The sequence below is a fragment of the Bombyx mandarina genome, chromosome 04 (genome assembly GCF_030267445.1).
Source record: "Bombyx mandarina strain Sakado chromosome 04, ASM3026744v2".
Taxonomy (NCBI): Eukaryota; Metazoa; Arthropoda; class Insecta; order Lepidoptera; family Bombycidae; genus Bombyx; species Bombyx mandarina.
In genome coordinates, this window is record NC_143211.1 from 7,020,925 (window position 1) to 7,047,354 (window position 26,430).

Consider the following 26,430-nt stretch of genomic DNA (forward strand, 5'->3'; position numbering starts at 1 on the left):
AATGATTCCGCATATTAACTCAATTTCGAATATTTTTGGAAATTGTACACTTTTAATGCGAAAAGACAATATTATTTGTCGGAGCGTCTAAAATTGTGAGTACTCGCTTCGTCACAAAATATCTCTAAATGGAACAAAATTCAACACAGATAACATGTACATAAGATATACATTTATAGTTCTCATTTTAAATTTTTGTATTTAAACAAAGAACATGGTTTATAACTGAGCTTAAAGATAATCTAGTTTAATGTGTACAAATAATACGACAATATGAAGCGACTAGAAACAGGTGTGAAAGAACCCTGCAATAAACTTAAATACTCAAAGCTATGTCGTTGACTTGTGTGTATAATAATTATAACGTTCATTTTTCTCTCTTCAATATTTTTCTCAGGTGACATTATGTTCGTATCCATGGTCAAGATTTCGTCCATTTAGCAAACAGTTTGAAGGTTAGCCTAAAATATACTACGCAATTGAGACTTAGGCTTCATGTCTCAAGGCGGGTGGCGGTATTCACTTAGTGATTGACATCTTTTGGCTACAGTCAACACTTAACACTGAGTGGACCGCGAGCTCGATCACCCGAAAAAGAAATTACAAAAGAGGGTTCGTTTAATTTTTACCAAAAAGTATTTTTTTTATTGCTCGAGGAAGAGCTCTCAGACCAGCTGGTTTTTTTTTTTATTGCCTTTGTAGGCAGACGAGCGTACGGCCCACCTGATGGTAAGTGATCACCGTCGCCCATGGACTTCAGCAATGCCGGGAGCAGAGCCAAGCCGCTGCCTGGTGTTAAGTGATTACTGGAGCCCATAGACACCTACAACGTAAGTGCCGCCATCCACCTTGATATATGAGTTCTAAGGTCTTAGTATAGTTACAGTAGTTACTGCAAGTAACACATTTGTTTCCCAATTCACAAGTTATTCATCATACATTATTCATTGACATTGAATAAAATAAATTCAAGGCTCTCGTTTTGGTTACTACTATCAGACTTAACTTAAAGGTTACAATTTTGTCACAAACATTACCTATTGGGGATAGTACTCGTAGTAGTGGTAGGGCAAATTGGGTAACATAATAGGTGGCTATCATTTTTTTTCTTCTGCCGCAAAACAGTAATGAGTTCGGTTTCAAAGGGTGAATATGGTTAAGATTCCGACTTCATCCTGACATGAGGTTGGGGGACCGTATCTTGATGTCTATGAGTTCGCGCGAGACATACAGACAGAAAATGGAGATTAGAAACATGGGAAAGACCAATGGACAAAAGAAGAAGAGGCCGACCAAGAAGCAGATGGATCGACGAAATAATAGCAAAAACAGGAAAAGAATGGGGAAACAAAGCCAAGAATAGGGAAGAGTGGAGTAAGTTGGAGGAGGCCTATACCCGAAGTGGGGATCCAATAACGTAAGTTTTATATTTGTAATTTTTATTTGATAAGGTGTTTTTCTTTTTTTTTTGAAAATAAAATAGGCTTATTATTATTATTATTTAAGAAAATAAATGTAAACAAAGAATAAAAAATCTTTATTTTCCTACAGAAGAAATAATAAGTACAAATTTTTTTCGAATATTAAATTTAATCGAATTCAAGTTGCCTGAAGGAACCCTCGACGCCGAACATATCCTCAGCGGTCTTCGGTTTCCCTGGTCGCTTGGACTCGTCCGTACCGTATTGATCATCTTCTTCCAACCAGTCACCGTATTCCTTGACTTTTTTCTTCCAGTAATCTGAATACGAAAAACCAATTCATTTAGATCGTGAAAACCGATAGAGATGATTCACAATAAAAATTAATTAAGTTAATGTCACATAAAAGACGTTCTCCACCGAAATTAATGTAGCATAATAATATTTAGACCTTACTTTATAAACTCGCCGTAATAGTAATCCTAGTTAAATACTTTAATGTATTTAGTACATCTGAGTGATATATATCTACATTATTCTGAGTGATATATATCCGAAGCCCAAAGGAGATAAAAATAAGTACATCCATACTTTGGATACCGAATAGTTTTTAACAAACACTGTCTCCGAGTGAATCGAGAGTACACCCCAGAGTACACTGATCAGAATCACTAACCACTTGACCAACGAGGCGATGTTATCTCTTATGTTTCTATTTCAAGCTGACTTTTTTATATATTAAATGTCAACCCACCTTGAGACATGTGACCTAAGTCTCTGTTTTACAAATTTTACAACGACTTCCCACTTTCCAAACCGAAATGCATAACTACTTCACGGCAGAAATAGGCAGGGTGGTGGTACCTACCTTGCGGGCTTGAAAGGCGCCCTACCACCAGTAAGAACTTTACTATTACTTAATTAATAACACGATAATGTGGTAGGAACTCAATACTAAGTTTCAGAAGAATAAATATAATAGGTATAAGGAGATATAAAATACTAAAAGACAAAACAAAAAATACATTTTACGTATACTATAAAAAAAAGTTATGTTATTAACATTGAAACATAAAACTATTGCACGATAAATGTTTTTAGAATCAAAAACAATATCAACAGTTGTCCATTTTCTTCTGTTACCTTTTCAGTACATATTGGTAGATTAAAAAAAAAAAAAAGACACGCCCGCTGAGTTTCTTGCCAATTCTTCTCAGGACGGAGGCTAGTTCTTGTGAATTGGCGGTAGTTCTTTTGACGTTCAACAAGTATGTACTTTCATTTATGTTGAATAAAAAATTTTTGATTTGATTTGATTTGATTTGAGATGAGCCCGTGGCCCACCTACGGTTAATCTATTGAAAGAGTCTATGGACACCTTAACTTAAATAACGCCGTCAATTTATTTTTATTTTCCTCAATGGACTTTATAGACAGACCCACCCATATTCGGCCACCTGATGGTAAATAGTGACCGTCGCTATTGAATCTCGGGAATCCAAGGGAATCCTGGATTTAGTTTTGTCAAATCGATATATTGGCGACAATCAGAATTGGAACTACGACTATTCTACAAACCGAAACGTCAGAATCGTTTCATAGCAAATATAAACAGAATTGGTTCCCAGTCCATACTCAAGACATATTCAACTACTGTACTGTTCTGTAAATAGTTCATTTACCTATAATTTCTTCAATAGAACCACCGCTCCCTCCATATTCTACTGGTAAAATGTCCTTAGGGATATATTTGTACATCTCTTCATAATTCTTGTTGTGGACGTATAGCTAGAGATCAAGAATAGGAAAGATATTTTTATAAGCTTAATACACGTTTTCGTATTTCATATTAAATTGAGAATATGATGCTATACTCACGCGTTTTTTATTTTTTTCGTTCAGTAATGCTTTTGTAGCATTGAAAACAGTTTCGAATCCTGTCGGTGTATTTAAATAATGAGTACCTTTCTGGCGGAAAGGCAATGCGTCCTGAAAATTTTAATTATAAGTGGATACAAAAGAAATCCTTGAATATCTGGAAGTAAGCAAAATTTAAAAAGCCTACCCACCAAACCAAACTGAAACATTGGTTCCCGAAATCGATACAAACAATGCACACTCAGCAGATTCTTACATTAACTATTTTTAACTGTGTCTGTTTGTGTTGACGAAAATTTATCCTCTTATGTATTATAAAATTTTACGACGTTTTGCTCATTTTAATTCCTTAATAAAAAATATTAATACCAAAGCGCAAAGAGAGACTCGAAAAACTGGCAAAAAAGTAGATCACCAGAAACAGTTAAAAATATTATTTAAATAAAGATATTTAAGCAAATAGGTCTAGATAAACAAGCTATTTGACAGTTAGCATGCACAAAGTCTTAGCAAATATCTATAATATGATCTGAAATAAGTATACCTTACTACGAAACATCATTCATTAATCAATAAAAAAATTCATAAAACTTTTAATAGTTCGTATTTTTTCAACGTGCAAGCCATAGTTTAATAAAATTTGTTCTAGGTATAAACAAAAGAATCGTCTGCCCTTTGAATTTAAAAACTAAAATTTGAATTTAAACCAACCTATTAACCGTACCAGTAAAAACCCTTGAAACAACTACGAGTAATTTATTTACCTGAGAAGCAACCACCATTTTCTTCATGAGCATTGGCGTCATTTGTAAGAAATGACTCATTGTTACAGCATCCAAATCTAAAATTGATAAAATACCGGCAACTATTGCCTTGTCGTCTTCCATCATGACAATCTGAAAAATTAACATAATTTTTACGTCATTATAGGAACAATACTATACTTTTAAATGATATTCGTAAAACAAACCTTTTCCAAAACAAAATATACAGCCAAAATATCGGAAATTTTGTACTTATCGGCATCATATCTGCCGGGTATGACCAGATTGACACGTGGTGAATCAGAAGTTGCAGTCTTAGGCAATATCAATATTGCTCTGTTAACAAACACATATTATAATATTATTAATCTAGATGATCTAATCTGATTATGCTGCCTTTCTCCCAGTTACCTGGGGTCGGCGCAACATGTTTTCTCCTTCCATACTCTTCTATCATATACCATTTCTTCGCCCACTCCCCTCTTACCCATATCGTCATTCACGCAATCCATCCATTTCTTCTTAAGTCTACCTCTTCCTCTATATCCTTCCACATTCATAGTTAACATTTTCTTACCAACCTCATTTTCATTTCGTCTTATCACATGTCCATACCATTCCAAATGCGCACTTCTCAGCTTCTCTGTCACAGGTGCCACTTTCAGACTTCCTCTAACATATTCATTCCGTATCTTATCCATTCTTGTTACTCCACACATCCATCGCAACATTCGCATCTCTGCTGCATGCCTTTCATCTTCGTTTATATTTATGAACATAAAATAAAATTTACATTCAACATACCCCAAGCTTAATATTTCATCAAATAATGGATTGCTCGGTTTGATACTGAATAATTCTGGTGCAGTTGTACGAACGGAATAATATAAATCCAATTTTTCCTTCGTCCTTTCCAAGCTGAACTTGCATCCTCGCAGAAATGCTAACAGCCATTGATCGTCTGAAACAAAAAAAAAATACTATTGCATTTTGTTCATAACTCTGTCATTAATGTATAACAAAGTTACGTGGAAGAATTATCTTACCATTGTCATTATCTTTAAAACTATAGTCGTAAAGCAAACAAGGACATGATAGCAATTAAAATAACTTGCGATCAATTTATGCCTATTATTATAACGAATTTAAACTATATAGGTGCTATACTTTGAAATTACATTAAACTATTAAAATAATTTCAGGAATATATTAGATTATAAGGTCATGATTTGACAAAAAAACTAAATTAGGTTTTATCTCCCTGTCGAAATTATAGGTATTATTATAGTTCGATCTTTGCATTTGTGAAATATTGTGGTACTTTCTACTGTGACAATGTTTGTTTTTCCCAGTCATTTAAAATAAAATGCACAAAAATAGCTAATGTCGCAACATACCTGTCCTAGCGCGTAAATGTGGCTGTTTGGACAACCAGTCCTTTAAGTGTTGAATGTCACTATTAATCCTGCTTGGATCTTCATTTAACTCTTTGCGGGCTTTTTCTGCTAACTCCGGAGGTAACGCTCGAACAGACATGGTCACCGACGTTTTCCACCGAATGAACAATTACTTATTACTGTTACATCGTATTAGTAGGTGCTTGTGATATCTAAAATTTATCTTCGATTCGTTTTATCGTATCTAGCTAGCGTCAACATGAACGGGTAAATTATCTTTACTATTTATCGCATATAAAACATTCGCAATTTCAATTTACAGCTTAATATTTTACGACATTTAATTTAATTTTCAGTTTGGGAAGGCACAGGATGAAATTTACAATGAATTATATATATTAGTCAGAACACGGTACGTTGACCTCACATAACGTGGGGTAAGGTCAAGAACAAGAAGAGAAAAGATTTATATTTTAGTCAACCAGTTCAAAGTTGCTCAATATACTATAACTAAAATAATCAGACACGTAGCTATCCTAGATAAGAAAAGACGCAGAATTAGCAAGCTGATGTGGCAGTCAATAGTCATCAATTATCACGAAGAACCAAAAATGATTAAATCAGATGCTAATGCTAATGGAAATTATCCATGCGTAAACGTAGTTTTCGGTGTCTCGGATGAGATCGCCTGACCATTTGCTGATTTTTACCTGACACAGCTAACAGAAGTCAATAACAGAGCTGAATGAAGTATGTACTTAAAATTGCTGTAGCTTAAGCGAGGTGTGTTTTTATCAAGCGGTACGACTATGCCGGTGTTCAAATCTATCTGGTGTTACACCTAAATGGGTCCAATATGAAAACTTATTAGACTTTTAACCAACAATTTAATTAAAAAAATACATTTAATGAAAAGTAAAAGGTACTGGGTGTGTAATTAAATAGCTTAAAAATAGCAGTTCTCAGTATTAAATTGTAACTATAAAATTTCTCATTATTTGTCTCATATTTTGATAAGTTTTCAAAAAACACTACATGTTAGAATACATTTTATTAATTTTGATCACATATTTTTATTTTAAATTTAAAATACCTTTATAGTTTTTTTTTTATAAAAAATAATCTGAACTCATTTTCAAAGGAGACTCTCTTTTCTTTTCTTCGTCTCTGAAATTTTGGCATTTCAAAAATGTTCCTACCCCTCAAATCATGCTGCCCTAGGCCCGGATCTTGGCGTAAATCCATCACTAACAGCACCTTTTCCCGGTGCTATCATTATTTCCTCATGCTTTTAGCAGTATAACAACAATATACTAAGCACTATCTCACTCACACCCGCTTGAACATTTGCTACCTCGCGCTCGCACCTACAGCGGGCTCTTAATGTGTCTGGCAAGATGTAAGAACCATTAAAAATGTCTGGCTGTTGGGATAACATATTTTGATAAGTCCCTAAGTAACATATATAAAATTCAGCTTTTGTAGTATAACGAAAGTATAATTAAAATTTTTAAATTTGTGTAGGTAGTAGTAGGTGTGTAGGTGTAGTCAGGGGGTAGCAACTGTAAAAAGTGTCCGGCAATGGACATCGTGATTTTTAAAGATATTCTGGAGTAAATAATAAAAAAATAACTTTATACTTTAACGAATTTCAGGTACTATTTTATATACCTTTACTGCATGTTACCTGCCCAAGTAACCACAATCTGAACTCTATAGTCGCGGGTCGTTCTTACCTGTGTTAGAGACATACACAGAGAAACTTTCAGCTTTTATAAAATAACGAAGGTCTGACCGTCGCGGGCTTTGCTCTATTAGGTTCCAAATTAAAAATACAAAAAAATAAATATAATCTTCAAAATACTTCATATTATTTAAAAGAAAACTACCTAATCCAAGTCTTAATAAAGCGTAAAGAGCTACAAGTCCAACGACAGAAAGAAAAAGATGCAGGAAACACCGCCTTTATAGAATACGACAAAATTATTATACTGAGCAAAAAAAAACCCACACAGAAGCAGTCAAGTAAAAGAAACCTATCAGAGTCCCCAGAAATGCTCCACCCAGTCAATAAATATGTTCAACAGACTAGCAAACAACCACCTAAGAAAAATAAAGAGGACATGAAGAATTATTTAATACAACAGCCCAAACTAATTCGCGCTCAGACAGCATCAACCCAACGCCAATCGAAGTCATCAGACTACAACACAGCATAGCAATCAAAATCGGACCCTCCTCCAACCCATAATCTCCCAATACGGCCGGTCACCGCGGGAGAGCTCGACCAAAACCCCCCAAGAACAATTGTCAAAATGAAATATGCCGTATACATTTGCACCCTCAACGTAAGATCATGGTCTTCTGATGAAAAATATATTGATCTCAAAGCTGCACTAGAATATATTAAGCATGATACATGTATAATAGGTTTGAGCGAAGTTCGCCGCCTAGGAGAACAGATAATTGAAGACGACGAATATATCTTCTACTATATTGGCCAAGCAAAAGGACTCTATGGAGTAGGTTTTCTAGTAAGGAAGAAACACAAAGACAACATAATAAAATTTACTGGAATATCTGAAAGAGTGTGAGTACTGGAAATCAAAATGGAAAACTGGTGTTTTGCAATAATTCAAGCGCACGCCCCCACTAAAAGCTCATCACAAGAAGAAATAGACTATTTTTACGAGGACTTACGATACTACATCTACTGAGTATGTATTTTCTATAGGCGATTTTAATGCTCAAGTCGGAATTCCAAAAAGGTACGAACGCTCTGCTACAGGAGAGTATGGTTACGGCATCAGAAGTGCTCGAGGCACAAGATTAATTCAATATGCGCAAGAGAACAACTTCAAAATTATATTCAAACTTAAACCAAAAAATCGCTGGACATGGATCTCTCCAGATAAAAACACAAGAAATGAAATTTATTATATCATGACCACGAAGCACCGCATGATCTCTAAATAAAATTGGGCTTATTATTATTATTTAAGAAAATAAATGTAAACAAAGAATAGAAAATCTTTATTTTCCTACAGGAGAAACAATAAGTACAATATTTAATCGAATTCAAGTTGCCTGAAGGATCCCTCGACCCCGAACATATCTTCAGCGGTCTTCGGTTTCCCTGGTCGCTTAGACTCGTCCGTACCATATTGATTATCTTCTTCCAACCAGTCACTGTATTCCTTGACTTTTTTCTTCCAGTAATCTGAATACGAAAAACGAATTTATTTAGATCGTGAAAACCGATAGAGATGATTCACAATAAAAAGATATTAGATAAAATAATATTTGTTTGTGGTTACTGTCACATAAAACGGTTTTGAAGTCATCGTGGCCCAAAGGATAAGACGTCCGGTGCATTCGTATGTAGCGATGTACCAGTGTTCGAATCCCGCAGGCAGGTACCAATTTTTCTAATGAAATAACTAGTCAGGTCATAAGTATTGTCACACAGTAAAAACTTTTCTTTTAGAATGCTGGCCACAAAAAAGTTTATTGAATTCGAATTTCGAATTGTTCATGAAAATAAAAATGTATACTTTTAGAATTTTACTCATTTTTAAATATGGAGTGGACGCTTAAAGAAGACCGTGTTGCAGTTATTGCGTTGCATCGTTGTGGTTACGCGCCAATCCAAATTTTTAACATACTGAATAATTTTAATATAACCAAAAGATTCGTTTATCGTACCATCAAACGATACAATGAAGACTCTAGTGTAGATGACAGGTCAAGAAGTGGTCGCCCTCGGTCTGTTAGGACTCCAGCAGTGATAAAAGCTGTGAAGGCGCGAATTCAAAGAAATCCCAAATGTAAGCAGAAACTGTTGGCCCTTCAGATGGGGTTAAGCAGAACCACGGTGAAAAGGGTGTTAAATGAAGACTTAGGGCTTCGGGCATATCGAAGAAATACAGGACATCGTTTGAATGCTCGTCTAATGGACCTGAGACTGAAGAGGTGCCGCGCTTTGTTGAAGCGGTACGCGGGAAAAAAATATCGGGAAATTCTTTTTTCGGATGAAAAAATTTTTACCGTAGAAGAGAGCTACAACAAACAAAATGATAAGGTGTACGCACACAGTAGCGAAGAAGCGAGCAACCGTATTCCGCGTGTCCAACGAGGTCATTTTCCATCCTCGCTCATGGTATGGTTGGGAGTTTCTTATTGGGGCTTAACAGAGGTACATTTTTGTGAGAAAGGTGTAAAAACGAATGCAGTTGTGTATCAAAATACAGTCCTGACGAACCTTGTGGAACCTGTTTCTCATACCATGTTCAATAACAGGCACTGGGTATTCCAACAAGATTCGGCGCCAGCTTATAGAGGGAAGAGCACACAAGACTGGCTGGCGGCGCGTGAAATCGACTTCATCCGGCACGAAGACTGGCCCTCCTCCAGTCCAGATTTGAATCCGTTAGATTACAAGATATGGCAACACTTGGAGAAAAAGGTGTGCTCAAAGCCTCATCCCAATTTGGAGTCACTCAAGACATCCTTGATTAAGGCAGCCGCCGATATTGACATGGACCTCGTTCGAGCTGCGATAGACGACTGGCCGCGCAGATTGAAGGCCTGTATTCAAAATCACGGAGGTCATTTTGAATAAACTTTAGTGTCATAAGAATCTATGTTTTGTTAAGTTCATTTTGGTATATGAATGGTTACATAATGAATAAACTTGTTTCAATTATTTTACATTAAACATGTGACAGAATTTATGACCTGACTAGGTATGTCCTTAACAAATGTTCACGATTGACTTCCACGGTGAAGGAATAAAATCAAACCCGAAAAATTATAATTTGCGTAATTACTGGTGGAGCTCTTGTGAGTCCGCACGGGTAGGTACCACCGCCCTTCGGTATTTCTGCCGTGAAGCAGTAATGAGTTTCGGTTTGAAGGGTGGGGCAGCCGTTGTAATTATACTGAGACCTTAGAACTTATATCTAAAGGTGGGTGGCGCATTTACGTTGTAGATGTCTATGGGTTCCAGTAACCACTTAACACCAGGTGGACTGTGAGCTCGTCCACCCATCTAAGCAATAAAAACAAAAAAATAAAAGAAAGAAAAAATCTCCACCGAAATTAATTCTGGGTCAACCCACCTTGAGACATGTGACCTAAGTCTTAGTTTTACAGTACAACGGCCCCCCACTTTCCAAACCAAAATGCATTACTACTTCACGACAAAAATAGGTAGGGTTGTGGTACCTACCTTACGGGCTTGAAAGACGCCCTACCATCAGTAAGAACTTTACTAATACTTAATTAATAACACGGTAATGTGATTAATAAGTTTCAGAAGAATAAATATGATATAAGGAGATATCTATATATTAATCAGTGTACCCCTTTTTACGCAAATTGCGCAGATGGAAGAGTATGAAATTTCCCACACTTATAGAAAATATAGAGGAGTGCAGAATGCTAATATTTTTTTTAAAATATGCACTAATAATACATTAAATTAATAAAAAAGCATTACACACACTACCATGTATTTGACACACACACACACACATACACACACACGCACGCACACACGCACACACACACGCACACACACACGCACACACACACGCACACACACACGCACACACACACACACACACACACACACACACACACACACACGAACGCACACACACACACACGAACGCACACACACACACATATATACCCTTTATTTACTGTCAAACTTTTGTCATTCTATAAGTCTGTGGTTTTAAAACTATCGCCATAAATAAAAAAGTCTCTGGTCAAATTGAGAATAGATTAATATTGTTTATCTTTACTTATGTTTGTCTATAGTGTAGTTTTGACGAAATCTGTGATTATAGAAGTATAATAAATAGTCTTTGACAATAGAACCTTATTAATGTTCAATCTTATAATTTCAATTAAGTATAGTCGAATTTCGATTACAGAAGGACCACTAACAAAATACTAAAAGACAAAAAAAAGATACGTATAAATTTTAAAATCTAAACTCTGAAACCTTTTTATAAAAATACAATTTACGTATATGACGGCGTTAACGATATTTCTGTTTAGCACGTGCAATAGTAGTGACTCACACAAGCCAGGTGCGCCGGCCGTGTCGTTCGACTCATAAACAACAGGTGCAACAGAAGTGACTCATAAATAAGCCAGCTGCGCCGGCCAGTATAAAAAGGCGGTACGTGCCTCGCAATGGACCCCAATCATGATGTTCGACCAGCCCATACCGTGGGCCCCGAAGGTCAAATATTTAGGCGTCACCCTCGACAGTAGGATGACATTCCGCCCCCACATCAAGACGGTACGCGATCGTGCCGCCTTCATTCTAGGACGTCTCTACCCGATGATATGTAGGCGAAGTAAAATGTCCCTTAGAAATAAGGTGACACTCTACAAAACTTGCATACGCCCCGTCATGACCTATGCAAGTGTAGTGTTCGCTCACGCGGCCCGCACTCACTTAAAGTCATTCCAAATTATTCAATCCCGTTTTTGCAGGATAGCCGTCGGAGCCCCGTGGTTCGTCAGGAACGTCGACCTCCATGACGACCTGGACTTAGAGTCCACCAGTAAGTATATGCAGTCGGCGTCGATGCGCCACTTCGATAAAGCGGCACGACATGAGAGGGTCATCGTGGCCGCCGGTAACTACATTCCCGATCCTGCAGACAGAATGGAAAGCAGTCGACGTCGCCCAAAACACGTCATCTCGGATCCTCCCGATCCACTAACGGTGCTTTTAGGTACTTCAAGCACCGGTCACCGTTCTCGTCGAACCCGTCGCTTGCGACGAAGGGCTCGACGAGTAAATTAACTCTCAGACACAGCCCACTGAGTTTCTCGCCGGATCTTCTCAGTGGGTCGCGTTTCCGATCCGGTGGTAGATTCTGCGAAGCACGACTCTTGCTAGGGTTCGTGTTAGCAACATCGTCAGGTTTGAGCCCCGTGAGCTCACCTACTAAAGTTAGGGTTACGCTGACATAGCCTCTCAAGGCTATCAGCTTAGGAAGGAAAAAAAAAAAAAAAAAAAAAACGCAATGGACATTCGTTGGACTGCGTTTGCCTGGTGCACTTACTATATCCTTGTTACGTTGTGTGATTCAGTGACTGTTGTACGTACTGGTTAAGGTTGGACAAGTGTTAAAGTGAATTGTTAAGATAACATATTGTTGATTAAATCAGGAATCAAAAAGTGACTTCGTTCTACTTGGTGTTCAACAAGATAATGTCTACCCTCAAGCTTATATATACCATAAAAAAAGTTACGTTATTAACATTAAAACAAAACTATTGCACGACAAATGTTTTTGTAATCAAAAACAATATCAACAGTTGTCCGTTTTCTTCTGTTACCTTTTCAGTGCATACTGGTAGATGAGCCCATGGCCCACCTACGTTTAATCTGTTAAAAGAGTCCATGGACACCTTAACTTAAATAACGCCGTCAATTTATTTTTATGTTCCTCAATAGATTTTATAGAGAGACGAGTATACGGCCCACCTGATGGTAAATAGTGACCTTCGCTATTGACTCTCGGGAATTCAAGGAACAGCCTGATACATCTGGACTTAGTTTTGTCAAATCTATAAATTGGCGCGAATCAGCATTGGAACTACGGCTATTCTACAAACCGAAACGTCAGAATCGTTTCATAGCAAATACTTAGTCTGGCCATAAATACTGTTACAATTAAAAATAAACAAAATATTACATTTGAATTTGGAATCTGTCATTTTTATATGATTGCTCATTGAGTTTTCTCATTTTGGCGCCAATACATTGTACAATATTTTGCGATATTAAAATGGAGTGGGGTGATAAAGAGAACCGAATCGCTGTGACTGCATTACACAAAGTATGTATGGAGCCAAATGTAATTTTTAAAACTCTCCATACGCTTCGTATTTGTAAAATGATTGGGTACCGGGCTATAGGTGCAATGAGACCTCCTCTGTTTGTGACAGAAAAAGACAGAAAAAGTGGCCGTCCACGTAGTGTTCGTACGAAAAAGGTGGTCAAAGCAGTAAGGGAAAGAATTCGAAGAAATCCTGTCCGAAAGCAAAAGATTTTATCTCGGGATATGAAGATAGCACCTAGAACCATGTCGCGTATTTTAAAAGATGACTTAGGACTTTTTTTATGATTGAAGGATTACTGGTGGCCCGGAGGCCTTTCCAGTTTCACCAGGACAGGTGGGCGAGCAAAGACTCAGCCAGGAGGGGTGGGATTTGCTAACAGCTTCCCGAGCGCCTCCGAAGGAGACCTAACAACTCAAGAGTAGCTGCTTCGCGAATGAATCTACTACCGGATCGGAATCGCGACCCGCTGAGAAGATCCGGCGAGAAACTCAGCGAGCTGATTCATGGGTTAGGTTGCACGGCAAACTCTTTGTCGAGTTCGACGAGTACGATTACCGAGGTCCCTAAGCCTGCTCCTAGAGCTGAAGGCGTATAGTGCAAAGGTTATTAGATCTGATGGATCCGTAAGGACGTGTCTAGGGCGTCGACGGTGACTGGCTCCTGCATGATCAGGATTCGGGGAGTAGTCAGCGGTGGCTACGATAAGGCGATTATCATGACGCATAGCCTTATCGAAGTACCGTTCCGACGCTGACTTCATGTATTTCTGTATAGATTCAAGGCCCAGGTCGTCGTGTAGGTCAACGTTCCTCACGAACCACGGAGCTCCGACGGCTAACCTGCAAAAGCGGGATTGTAGAGATTGGAGGGTGTCTATGTGTGTGCGGGCCGCGTGAGCGAACACTACACTCGCGTAAGTCATGACGGGCCTTATGCAAGTTTTGTAAAGTGTCACCTTGTTCCGAAGAGACATTTTACTCCGCTTACAGATCATGGGGTAGAGTCTACCGAGAATAAATGCGGCACGGTCACGGACTGATTTTATATGCGGGCGGAATATCATCGATGCATCCAGGGTAACGCCCAGGTACTTGACCTTCCTGGCCCAGGGTATGGATTGACTAAAGAGAGTAATCGGGGGTGTGAGATTCCTCCTCCTAATACGGGAGGAAATCCGTGTGGAGCTTCCCCTCTGAAATAGCACCGCAGTACTTTTCGCTGGGTTGATGTCTATGCGCCATTTTCGGAACCACTGTCCTAGGGCTAGGGCTGCGCTCTGAAGCTTCTTCGCGATTAGGGACTTGTTTCTACTGGAATAGTAAACAGTCGTGTCGTCGGCGAATAAGGCTAAATGGGTCGGCGGCGACCGGGGAATATCGTTAACGAATAAGCTAAATAGGAGGGGTGAGAGGACAGAGCCTTGCGGGACTCCAGCTGTGAGAGGTCGTGGAGAGGACCGGGTTCCCTCGACTCGATATCGAAAAGAGCGGTTCGACAAGAAGTCCCGTATGATGAGCACGAAACTATCCGGCACACCCATGTTGATGTGTTTGAAAATCAAACCGTTGTGCCAGACTTTGTCGAACGCTTTTGCGACGTCGAAGAAGAGAGCTCCCGTGTATAACGGTTTTGGTCGATTAAGCCCCACAAGAATGTGCTCCGTAAGGCGGTGCACCTGTTGAACGCATGAGTGATTTGTACGGAATCCGAATTGTTCATCGATGAGAATGCCCTTGGATGAGACGAAGTCTCTGAGGCGTTTGTAGAGCAGACGCTCATACAGTTTGCCTAGAGACATGAGGAGGCTAATCGGGCGGTAGCTCGTCGCCATAGCGGCATTGAAAATAGATGCCAACATCACGATGAGTTGGACGGGTAGAAGTTTAATAACGCGGTTGGATATACCGTCGGAACCGGGAGCCTTGCGAGGACGTAGGTCTTTGATCAAGTCTTTAACTTCCATCGGGGTGACGGGTGGTAACGCATCCGAGGGTGGCAAGGAGGCTCTGCGTTCTACCTCACTGTCTACTAATTCTACATGAACAGGGTCCACGGATTGAGTGCTGGGCGTACACTGGGTTTGCAATGTATCGGCCAGCAGCTCTGCTTTTTCGTCATCATCGAACGCCGCGAGTCGGCCTGAGGATCCTACGAGGGGGGGCATAGTTACTACCGTATCCGATTTGAGAGTACGAGCTAAGCGGTATTAAGACCTTTGGGAGGGCGCGAGTCCTTCTAAGAAATCAGACCATCTGGCATCTCGGACTTCGGCGATGCGAGACTTTACGTCGCGTTGTAGGGCACGCATTCGAATACGATTTTCCGCGGTAGGGGTAGAGTCCGGGTTAAACGGCAGCGATGGTGGATCAGATTCAGCCAGGCTGATGCCCAGCGTGTGCCAATCAACCACAGTCCTCGTGACGGGAACGGAATCGGGAGCGCGACCGAGCTTCATAACGACGGGACGGTGGTCTGAATCTAACTCTGAAACTACTTCGATCGAGTGTAAGCGCAGAGTTACGTTTTTTAATAACGCTATGTCGAGTATATCCGGGCGATGCGCGATATTTAGCGGGTAGTGAGTCGGGGTTAGCGGAGCGACGATATCGAAGGCGAGATCATCGACTAACGCGTCAAGCCGCCTGCCATTCGGGGTTGTGGTGTGTGAGTTCCACCTGATGTGTCGAAATTTAGGTCGCCCGCCAGAATGACAGAGCTCCCCATGCCGAGCAGCGCCTCGATATCACTGCTTAGAACGATCTTATCCGGTGGAAGATAAACGGACGCGATAACGATCGGCGCGTGTCCCGTCAGTGAGATTCGGCACACTGATGCTTCGATATTAGCGAGCGCGGGAGGATCGATCGGGACGCAATGCAGGGCTCTTCTATAGTAAATGACGGTGCCACCACCACGAGCAGAGAGCCTGTCGTTCCTGACCATGTTATAGTTCGCGATTTTAGGGTAACGGCGCGCGTGCTTAAGTAGGGTCTCCTGCACTAAAAATATATCAATTTGATGGTCACGCAAAAAGTCAGAAACCTGATCACGTTGATTTGCGAGACCGTAAGCGTTAAAAAATCCTATCGTTACGGATAGGGGCTTTATTCTACTTATATACGCCATTGATTACCGGCGGAGTGAGGGGAGGACGTACGTATTTAATGACGCGTATACGTCGGCGTATTCTTGCACAACGGCGATAAAGTGTTGTGCAGTGGAGGCAGCGCGAATGGCGTCGCCCAAAGCGTTAACGCGCTCAAAGTTGATCGACTGAAAGAAGTCGATCGCTAAAGCGAGATTGTCGGACGCGGTCGGAGGGCAAGTCGCGGGAGAGGGACGAGTCGCGGGGGCGGGACGAATCGCGGAGGAGGGAGTTGTAGCCGTGTTCGTGTACGGCAGCGGTTTCGCCCAGGCCGAGACACTAGGCACCGGCGCCGGAACGAACGCTGGCTTAGCCTGCGACACAGAGGGTGCCGAGGCTTTGATGTCTGGGCCGGAAACTCGGAGGCGGTTTTGGCGGGCGACGCGGCGATTTATTTTCGGGTCTCGGGGGCATCCGCGGTAATTTGCGGGGTGACCCTGTGTTCGACACAGGACGCAGCTAGGCGGTTCCGTCGCGGTTTTTTGATCGCGAGTGCATAGGGCCGTGGCGTGATCGCCTAAGCACTTGACGCATCGGGGGCGCGCGTGACAGTTACGGGAAGAATGCCCGTATAATTGGCAGTTATGGCACTGGCTAGGTGTGCCTTTCTTGTGTGGGGTTTCGACTGCGATTCCGGAAAGGCTACAGACCGTTCGGATGTTGAATATTTGCTTACCCTCGGGGGTAGGCTGGAGGGCGACGAGAACCATATTATATGGCTCCCTTCCGCGGCCTGTGTGCATGCGGTGTACGGAGTTAACCGGTAGGCCTTGTTCGAGAAGGTCGGCCTTGACGAGCTCGGCATCCAACTCTTTAGGGATGCCACGTATAACGGCACGGAGTTCGCGCTCCTCCTGGAGCGTATATGTGTGGAAACTTATACGCTCCTTACGGAGGTAAGAAGAGAGGGCCCTATGGTCGTCGGGTGTTCGAACCTTAATTTGAATGCCGTTCGCGAGGTTACGGGCATTCGTGAAATTGATATTTTTGGCCTTAAGGGCCAGGGAAACTCGTTCCGAAGCTGCCTTCTCTTGAAGGATTACCGGGGGAGGGGTCTGGGTTTTATTTTGTGCCACCGGACGCGGCGACGGAGTGGTACGGGCTGGGGGCGCAACGGGAGTCTGAGAGCGGGGGCGCGACGCGTTCGCGGCTTTGCTAATTTTAGCGGCCGCGGGAGCTCGAGACTCCGCGGCATGCTTCTTACCCTTTTACACCAGGGTGAATCCATCCGTCGATGAGGCAGGGGCGAGGTCGACCTCCATCTCCGAGTCAGAGTTGGAGAACGAGGAGGCGGGCGCAGGTGACCTACGAGTAGGTGTTTTGGAGGGCGCGGATGATCGCGCTGCTGGAACGGTGACCACGGCGGACGACGCAACAGTTTTACTCGCCAATATAGGCGACGCGGGAACGGCAGGCACGACGGAGGCTGCGGTGCTCGATGCAGAAGCTTTGCATGCAGGTACAGGCGACGCAGGAGCAGCGAGCTCGGCGGAGTCCACGAGAGGGCTTGCTGTGTGATCGACCTTGAAGGCCAGAAACTCGGAAGTGAGCTTTGGGTAGCGAAGCCGGAGAAATTCCGCGAATACAGCGTCCATGATGGCTACGTGCCCAGGTGGAGCTACCCTGGGTCTTAGAAAACACTCGCCTTGCGGCGAGGCCCCAACTTCTCGGACCTGAGCGGTTCTATTGAACACAGGTGGCGATGCGGCACGATTACTACAGGACAAAGAAAAAACACAACAAAACGGAAATAACAAAAAGAAACAAAACAATTAAACACTTCCAGGAAGACAGTTTGTCGGCAGATGTACCACGAACACAGAAATAAGAAAAGGAAACAAAACAAATAAAAACTTCCAGGAAAAACATTTGGTCGGCAGATGTACCACGAACACAGGCCGCGCGAACAAAAGCCGGGCGAACAAAGGCCGGGCGATCGAGTGGTCGATGAGCACGTCCGCGCGTGACGGGTGCCTCTATCGGAATGGACTTAGGACTTGCCGCCTTTAAGAGCCGTACTTGTCATTTCTTAACTGATAATTTAAAAGAGAATAGGGTGTTAAAATCGAAACAACTACTGAAGCGGTACGCAAAGGGAGGTCATAGAAAAATTTTGTTTACGGATGACAAATTTTTTACAATTGAGCAACATTTTAACAAACAAAATGACCGTATTTATGCTCAAAGCTCTAAGGAAGCTTCCCAATTAGTCGACAGAGTGCAACGTGGGTACTATCCGACTTCAGTGATGTTTTGGTGGGGTATTAGCTATGAAGGATTGACTGAGCCATACTTTTGTGAAAAAGGTATCAAAACATCGACACAAGTGTATCAAGATACCATTCTTGAGAAGGCAGTGAAGCCCCTTAACAACACCATGTTCAATAATCAAGAATAGTCCTTCCAGCAAGAAGGGATTGAAGGGATAAGGGATCCCTTATCAGCAGGGATGCTGCACACCTCAAGCGGTCCGCATACGTTGCATGGGATGATGCTAGGAGACGTCGGGATCCTAACATCTCAGAGGAAAGGCGGAAATATAACGCCGCTTCCAGGTCCTACAAGAAGGTTATTGCCAGGGCGAAATCGGAGCACGTTGCTAGAATTGGCGAGCGACTGAAGAGCTATCCCTCTGGGAGCCGTGCTTTTTGGTCGCTCGCCAAAGCTGCAGAAGGTAACTTTTGCAGGTCTAGTCTCCCACCACTACGCAAGTCCGATGACAGTCTGGCCCATAGTGCGAAAGAGAAGGCTGACCTTCTGGTCAAACTCTTCGCCTCGAACTCGACTGTGGACGACGGGGGTGCCACACCACCGAACATCCTCCGCTGTGATAGTTCCCTGCCGGAGATCTGCTTTACACAGTGTGCAGTTAGGCGGGAACTCCGACTCCTGGACGTCCATAAGTCGAGCGGGCCAGACGGCATCCCTGCAGTGGTTCTGAAAACGTGCGCCCCTGAGCTGACGCCTGCGCTAACGCGTTTGTATCGCCTCTCTTATTGCACTAACAGGGTTCCGTCTTCATGGAAGACTGCCCACGTCCACCCTATCCCCAAGAAGGGTGACCGGTCGGACCCATCGAGCTATAGGCCTATCGCGATAACTTCCTTGCTTTCCAAGGTGATGGAGCGAATAATTAATATACAACTCCTGAAGTATCTGGAGGATCGCCAGCTGATCAGTGACCGACAGTACGGTTTCCGTCACGGTCGCTCAGCTGGCGATCTTCTTGTATACCTTACTCACAGGTGGGCTGAAGCCTTGGAGAGCAAGGGCGAGGCTCTTGCTGTGAGCCTTGATATCGCGAAGGCCTTCGACAGGGTCTGGCATAGGGCACTTCTGTCGAAGCTACCATCTTACGGAATCCCCGAGGGTCTCTGCAAGTGGATCGCTAGCTTTTTGGATGGGCGGAGCATCACGGTCGTTATAGATGGTGACTGTTCTGATACCATGACCATTAACGCTGGCGTTCCACAAGGTTCGGTGCTCTCTCCCACGCTTTTCATCCTGTATATCAATGACATGCTGTCTATTGATGGCATGCATTGCTATGCGGATGACAGCACGGGGGATGCGCGATATATCGGCCATCAGAGTCTCTCTCGGAGCGTGGTGCAAGAGAGACGATCAAAACTTGTGTCTGAAGTGGAGAACTCTCTGGGGCGAGTCTCCAAATGGGGTGAATTGAACTTGGTTCAATTCAACCCGTTAAAGACACAAGTTTGCGCGTTCACTGCGAAGAAGGACCCCTTTGTCATGGCGCCACAATTCCAAGGAGTATCCCTGCAACCTTCCGAGAGTATTGGGATACTTGGGGTCGACATTTCGAGCGATGTCCAGTTTCGGAGTCATTTGGAAGGCAAAGCCAAGTTGGCGTCCAAAATGCTGGGAGTCCTCAACAGAGCGAAGCGGTACTTCACGCCTGGACAAAGGCTTTTGCTTTATAAAGCACAAGTCCGGCCTCGCGTGGAGTACTGCTCCCATCTCTGGGCCGGGGCTCCCAAATACCAGCTTCTTCCATTTGACTCCATACAGAGGAGGGCCGTTCGGATTGTCGATAATCCCGGTCTCACGGATCGTTTGGAACCTCTGGGTCTGCGGAGGGACTTCGGTTCCCTCTGTATTTTGTACCGTATGTTCCATGGGGAGTGCTCTGAGGAATTGTTCGAGATGATACCGGCATCTCGTTTTTACCATCGCACCTCCCGCCACCGGAGTAGAGTTCATCCATACTACCTGGAGCCACTGCGGTCATCCACAGTGCGTTTCCAGAGGTCTTTTTTGCCACGTACCATCCGGCTATGGAATGAGCTCCCCTCCACGGTGTTTCCCGAGCGCTATGACATGTCCTTCTTCAAACGAGGCTTGTGGAGAGTATTAAGCGGTAGGCAGCGGCTTGGCTCTGCCCCTGGCATTGCTGAAGTCCATGGGCGACGGTAACCACTCACCATCAGGTGGGCCGTATGCTCGTCTGCGTACAAGGGCAATAAAAAAAAAAAAAAAAAAAAAAAAAAAACTCGGTGCCAGGTCATAAAGCTCGGTCTACGCAGTCTTGGTTGGAAACGAACGTTTCCGACTTCATCAGAGCTGAAGACTGGCCGTCGTCTAGTCCCGATCTTAATCCGCTGGATTATGATTTATGGTTAGTTTTAGAGAGTACGGCTTGCTCTAAGCGCCATGATAATTTGGAGTCCCTAAAACAATCCGTACGTACGATTGGTAGTGAAAAATGTTCCCATGGAAAGAGTGCGTGCTTCTATTGATAACTGGCCTCAACGTTTAAAGGACTGTATTGCAGCCAATGGAGACCACTTCGAATAAGCATTTTATACTTTAAATTGTTTTATATTTATGTATTAAACTAACACACTGTAAAAGTAATAAATGTTATTTGCAATAAAAAAAAAATTATTTTTTATTGTAACAGTATTTATGGCCAGACTAAGTATAAACAGAATGGAACCAACCCATACTCAAGACATATTCAAGTACTGTACGGTTCTGTAAATAGTTCATTTACCTATAATTTCTTCAATAGAACCACCGTTCCCGCCATATTCTACTGGTAAAATGTCCTTAGGGATATATTTGTACATCTCTTCATAATTCTTGTTGTGGACGTAGAGCTAGATATAAAATAGAGGAAAGATATTATTATAAGCTTAATGCACATTTTCATCTTTCAAATTAAATTGAAAATATGATGCTATACTCACGCGTTTCTTATTTTTTTCATTCAGTAATGCTTTTATAGCATTGAAAACAGTTTCGAATCCTGTCGGAGTATTTAAATAATGGGTACCTTTGAGTCGAACTGGTAATGCGTCCTGAAAATTTTCATTTAAAAACCGACTAAAAGGAATTCCTTGAAAATAATTAAGTAGGTAAACTGAATTCGAACTGAAATTTTTTTTCTCTCTACCGGTACCAGCAATGCACACTCAGCAGGTTATAAAATTTAGTAAGGATTACGTAAATATTTTTTGCGTTTCTATCTCGCGTTTTTTATTATCATTATGACCGATCGTTAATCCTCTTCTAACAAGCGCGTTAGAGAAATTTGGGGGAAGCGACCATACTGGTACAGTAATAAAGAGAGAATCGAAAAACTGAAAATATTTAAAAATAATTATTGGTTAAAGACATTTTACGTGGTCCCCGCGCATAAGGGGCGGGGTATGTGAGACTCAACGATCTGCAGGTGTTGAGAGCAGATCGCGGACCCAAGGATTTTAGGGCCCACCCACTAAACGACTCCCCTGCACTCTTACACCCGACGTGCGATCCCCTCCGAGGTCAGAATCCGGATGAGGTAGGGGGGTTACCGCGGTCAACACTACAACCAGACAGCGCGGCTCACCCCAAGGACGCCCAGCCGACGGAGACTTCGAGGCGAATCGAAGGCTCTGAAACGTCGGCCGTCTCGGTACGGCAGCCCGTCAGGCCGCCCAGACGGTGCCGCTGGTGTCCCGGAATACCCCGCTGGACCAGAACCAGCCTGCCAGGTCGGGACGCGATACACCGCCAACCGGTCGCTTTTTCGTAACTCCTTGAAACCAACTCTTTGGCAGCGCGCTAGAGTGCTGGTAGCGCGCCGCGCGGCCTCACCCCCCTCAGGTCGCCCCTTGACCTTCACCGGGGGGAAGCCGCCATCTACAGGGGCCGGAGTCGGGCAAAAGCACTTCTCCGGCCCCCGGCTCGGCGGCGACGGATAGGTGCGGAGAGGGATGAGCTCTCCCTCTCTCGTTCCGCCGCCTCCTTCTGCGAGATGGTGTACTCACAGAAGTCGAGCATCGCCTTCCAGGACTCATCGCTGCCGAGCATCGTAGCCACGACAGTCGGCAGCGACAAGTCCGGTCCTATTTGCGAGACAAGGACACGGCGTTGCTCCAGCCATGCGGGGCAATGTGCGTGCGTATGCTCAAGCGTGTCCTCGTCGCAGTCACAGTGGTGACACTCCATCGTCGGTTCCCTCCGGGCGATGCGATGCAGGTACCGGCCAAAACACCCATGACCGGTAAGGATCTGCGTCAACCGGAAGGTGAGACGCCCTTGGTCACGGTTCGCCCATTTCGCGAAGACCGGGTGCACCGCCTCGACGGTCCGGAGACCGGTCGACGGGTTCGCCAAGCGGCCTCCAGCACGGACCGCCGAGATTGGAGCCTCCGCGCTCTAATCGCTCTTCTCCGGGACGTGGTTCCCCCCTGTCGCGAAGGTCACATCGCCACGCATAATTGGCGGCGAACGCCTCCGCCTCTAGGTCCCAGGGAGGCGTTGGACAAATAGCCCTAAAACCACAACATACATATTTGACAATTAGTATACCTTAACCCAATTCTGGTCTAATTTAAGCTAGCATGCCTCATTTTTTCAACGACGAAGCCACAGTTGATAATTTAAGTACATAAGGTAAGTAAAAGACATTTATCTAATTAATACCTGAGAAGCAACCACCATTTTTTTCATGACCATTGGAGTCATTTGTAAGATATGACTCATTTTTACAGTATCTAAATCTAAAATTGACAAAATGCCGGCAACTATTGCGTTGTCGTCTTCCATCATAATAATCTGAAAAAATTGACTTGGTCAGTTTTACGTAAATATAGTAAAATTACTATATTTTAAATGATATCATACTCTATTCGTAAAACTTACCTTTTGTAAGACAAAGGATACAGCCATGACATCGGTAATGTTGTACTTATCAGCATCATATCGACCAGGTATGATCAGACTGACACGTGGTGAATCAGAAGTTGCAGTCTTAGGTAATATCAATATTGCCCTGTTAATAAATATAACACATTACATATTAATAAATAGTTAATTAAGAAAGATGCTATTATTCAGCTCAACGAAATCATCGTGGCCTAAAAGGATAAGACGCTCGGTGCATTTGTGTCGAGCGGTACGACCGAGCCGGTGTTCGAATCCTCCAGACAGCTACCAATTTTTCTAATGAAATACGTACTTAACAAATGTTCACGATTAACTTCCACGATGAAGGAATAATCATGTAATAAAATCAAACCCGGAAAACTTATAATTTGCGTAATTACTGATGGTAGGGCATCTTGTGAGCCCAAACCGGTAAGTACTACCGCCCTGCCTTCTGCCGTGAAGCAGTAATGCCTTACGGTTTGACGGGTGGCAGCTGCTATACCGTAAAAACTGAGACTTGGAAATCATGTCTCAAGGTAGCATTAACGTAGTTGATGTCTATGGACTTCGGTGACCACTCCACTCCAGTAACACCAGGTGTGCTGTGAGCTCGTCCATGCATCTTAGAATAACAATAAAAAGTTTTGGGTACGTGAAAAAATTCAGTCATAATACAACTAAAATATTACATAGGAGAAAGAAAGGCATGTAAATACCTTTTTTTTTTTTTCACAGGAGAAAATCGCCGGATAAAAACTCCTGCCGCTCACAACCGGCGCCCTACCTCGGACCGGGCTGGAGCCCAGTCGGGGCTATTGAGAAGGCGGGACAGGGTTGGTCATGTATCCATTCCGCCGTCCCACAGACGCCGGACCGGCGGCCGCCGGCGACACGACCACCGGTTCTCTCGTTCAGCGGGCCGAGAGCCCGCCTTGATGGCGCCGCGTTACACCTTCCCCCGGAGCGGTCGGCGGAACGTGGTCTACCATCACCCGGCTTCCTACTGCGGGTGAGTGTGCAAAGCACGCCGCCCCACGTCTGGGTCTCTCCCCGCACAAAACGAATGGGACCCCAAGCTCTTAGGGGGCCAGGTCACGGATACGACTCCGGTCCCGACCCCCTGCTCGGCGGCGGCGAGTTTCTGCGTAGTGTGGAGAGCTTTGCCTCACTCGCCCCGCCGCCTCTTTCTGCGTTATGGTGTGGTGCAGTCGCAGAAATCCAGCATGGCCTTCCAGGACTCATCACCGCCAAGCATCGACGGCACGACGCCAGGCAGAGACAAGTCCGGTCCTATCTTTGCGACCAGGACACGGCGTTGCACCTCCCAAGCGGGGCAGCAGCGAGCGTATGCTCCACCGTATCCAGGTCGTGTCCACAATAGTGACACCTCGTCGTCGGCTCAGCCCCTATACAGTGCAGGTACTTCCCGAAGCATCCGTGCCCGGTCAGCACCTACATACACCAGACGAAACGTCCTTCGCCACGATTCACCCAGTCATCAAAGACCGGGTAATGTAAACACCTTGGGGTACATAATATGTTACTATGTACGTGTTTTATAGAAAACTGCTTCAAATTACGTAATTATAACCTAATTTTTAAATTCATGAGGACGCTAATAAAATTAAAATTAAATCAGAACCGTTACCCCAAACTTAATATTTCATCAAATAATGGATTGCTCGGCTTTATACTGAATAATTCTGGCGCAGTTGTACGGACGGAATAATATAAATCCAGTTTTTCCTTTGTCCTTTCCAAGCTGAACTTGCATCCTCGTAGAAATGCTAAAAGCCATTGATCGTCTGAAATAAAAAATAAAATTGCATTTTTTCATAACTCTGTCATTAATGTATTACAAAGTCACGTGGAAGAATTATCTTGCCATTGACATTATTATCTTTAAAACTCTAGTCGTGAAGCAAACAAGGACATGATAAGGCAAATAAAATAACTTGCGATCAATTTATCCCTGCTATTATAACGAATTTAAAATATGTATAGTAGGTGCTATATTTTGAAATTACATTAAACTATTAAAATAATTGCAGGATTATAAGACCATAAATTAACAAATTAAATTAAGTTTACCTCCCTGTCGACATAATAGGTATTATAGTTCGATCCTTGCATTTGTGAAATATTGTTGAGTGTGACAATTTTTGTTTTTTCCCAGTAATTTAAAATAAAATGCATAAAAATATCTAATGTCGCAACATACCTGTCCTAGCGCGTAAATGTGGCTGTTTGGACAACCAGTCCTTTAGGTGTTGAATGTCACTATTAATCCTGCTTGGATCTTCATTTAACTCTTTGCGGGCTTTTTCTGCTAGCTCCGGAGGTAACGCCCGAACAGACATGGTCACCGACGTTTTCCACCGAATGAACAATTACTTATTACTGTTACATCGTATTTAGTAGGTGCTCGTGATATCTAAAATTTATCTTCGATTCGTTTTATCGTATCTAGCTAGCGTCAACATGAACGGGTAATTATCTTTACTATTTATCGCATATAAAACATTCGCAATTTCAATTTACAGTTTAATATTTTACGACATTTAATTTAATTTTCAGTTCGGGAAGGCACAAAATGAAATTTACAATGGATTATATATATTAGTCAGAACACGCTGCCTTGACCTCACATAACGTGGGGTAAGGTCAAGAAGAAGAAGAAAAAAGATTTATATTTTAGTCAACCAGTTCAAAGTTGCTCAATATACTATAACTAAAATAATCAGAAACGTAGCTATCCTAGATAAGAAAAGACGCAGAATTAGCAAGCT

The 26,430-nt window shown here is 42.9% G+C and overlaps 2 protein-coding genes and 1 pseudogene across 2 annotated transcripts; 1 reads left to right on the forward strand and 2 right to left on the reverse strand.

The window, feature by feature from the left end:
- Positions 1 to 1,516: 1,516 nt before the first annotated feature.
- LOC149503092 (alpha-tocopherol transfer protein-like) lies at positions 1,517 to 5,703 on the reverse strand. The gene is made up of 7 exons (XM_089727024.1): positions 5,461 to 5,703; positions 4,868 to 5,024; positions 4,270 to 4,399; positions 4,064 to 4,195; positions 3,300 to 3,410; positions 3,104 to 3,209; positions 1,517 to 1,741 (listed from the first exon to the last, which is right to left on the reverse strand). The coding sequence occupies exons 1-7, from the start codon at positions 5,597 to 5,599 to the stop codon at positions 1,590 to 1,592; spliced, it is 927 nt and encodes a 308-aa protein (XP_089583150.1). The 5' UTR covers positions 5,600 to 5,703; the 3' UTR covers positions 1,517 to 1,589.
- Positions 5,704 to 8,472: 2,769 nt separating this feature from the next.
- Positions 8,473 to 26,070, reverse strand: LOC114240566 (alpha-tocopherol transfer protein-like). Its single transcript, XM_089740246.1, has 7 exons — positions 25,863 to 26,070; positions 25,290 to 25,446; positions 23,636 to 23,765; positions 23,417 to 23,548; positions 21,694 to 21,804; positions 21,498 to 21,603; positions 8,473 to 8,680 (listed from the first exon to the last, which is right to left on the reverse strand). Exons 1-7 carry the CDS (start codon positions 25,999 to 26,001, stop codon positions 8,529 to 8,531), a joined length of 927 nt encoding a protein of 308 aa, XP_089596372.1. The 5' UTR covers positions 26,002 to 26,070; the 3' UTR covers positions 8,473 to 8,528.
- LOC149503093 (uncharacterized) lies at positions 21,994 to 23,405 on the forward strand (annotated as a pseudogene).
- Positions 26,071 to 26,430: the final 360 nt, after the last annotated feature.

Bases quoted from the DNA above. Each gene is read 5' to 3' on its own strand.
- LOC114240566 (XM_089740246.1), bottom strand. From the start codon at position 26,001: ATGTCTGTTCGGGCGTTACCTCCGGAGCTAGCAGAAAAAGCCCGCAAA. The intron at 23,549-23,635 runs GTAAGTTTTACG...CAATTTTTTCAG, and splicing joins TATCCTTTGTCTTACAAAAG to ATTATTATGATGGAAGACGA. The intron at 21,805-23,416 runs GTATTAATTAGA...GAAAATTTTCAG, and splicing joins AAATGGTGGTTGCTTCTCAG to GACGCATTACCAGTTCGACT.
- LOC149503092 (XM_089727024.1), bottom strand. From the start codon at position 5,599: ATGTCTGTTCGAGCGTTACCTCCGGAGTTAGCAGAAAAAGCCCGCAAA. The intron at 3,210-3,299 runs GTGAGTATAGCA...CTTGATCTCTAG, and splicing joins ACGAAAAAAATAAAAAACGC to CTATACGTCCACAACAAGAA. The intron at 1,742-3,103 runs GTAAATGAACTA...TTTCGTATTCAG, and splicing joins TTCTATTGAAGAAATTATAG to ATTACTGGAAGAAAAAAGTC.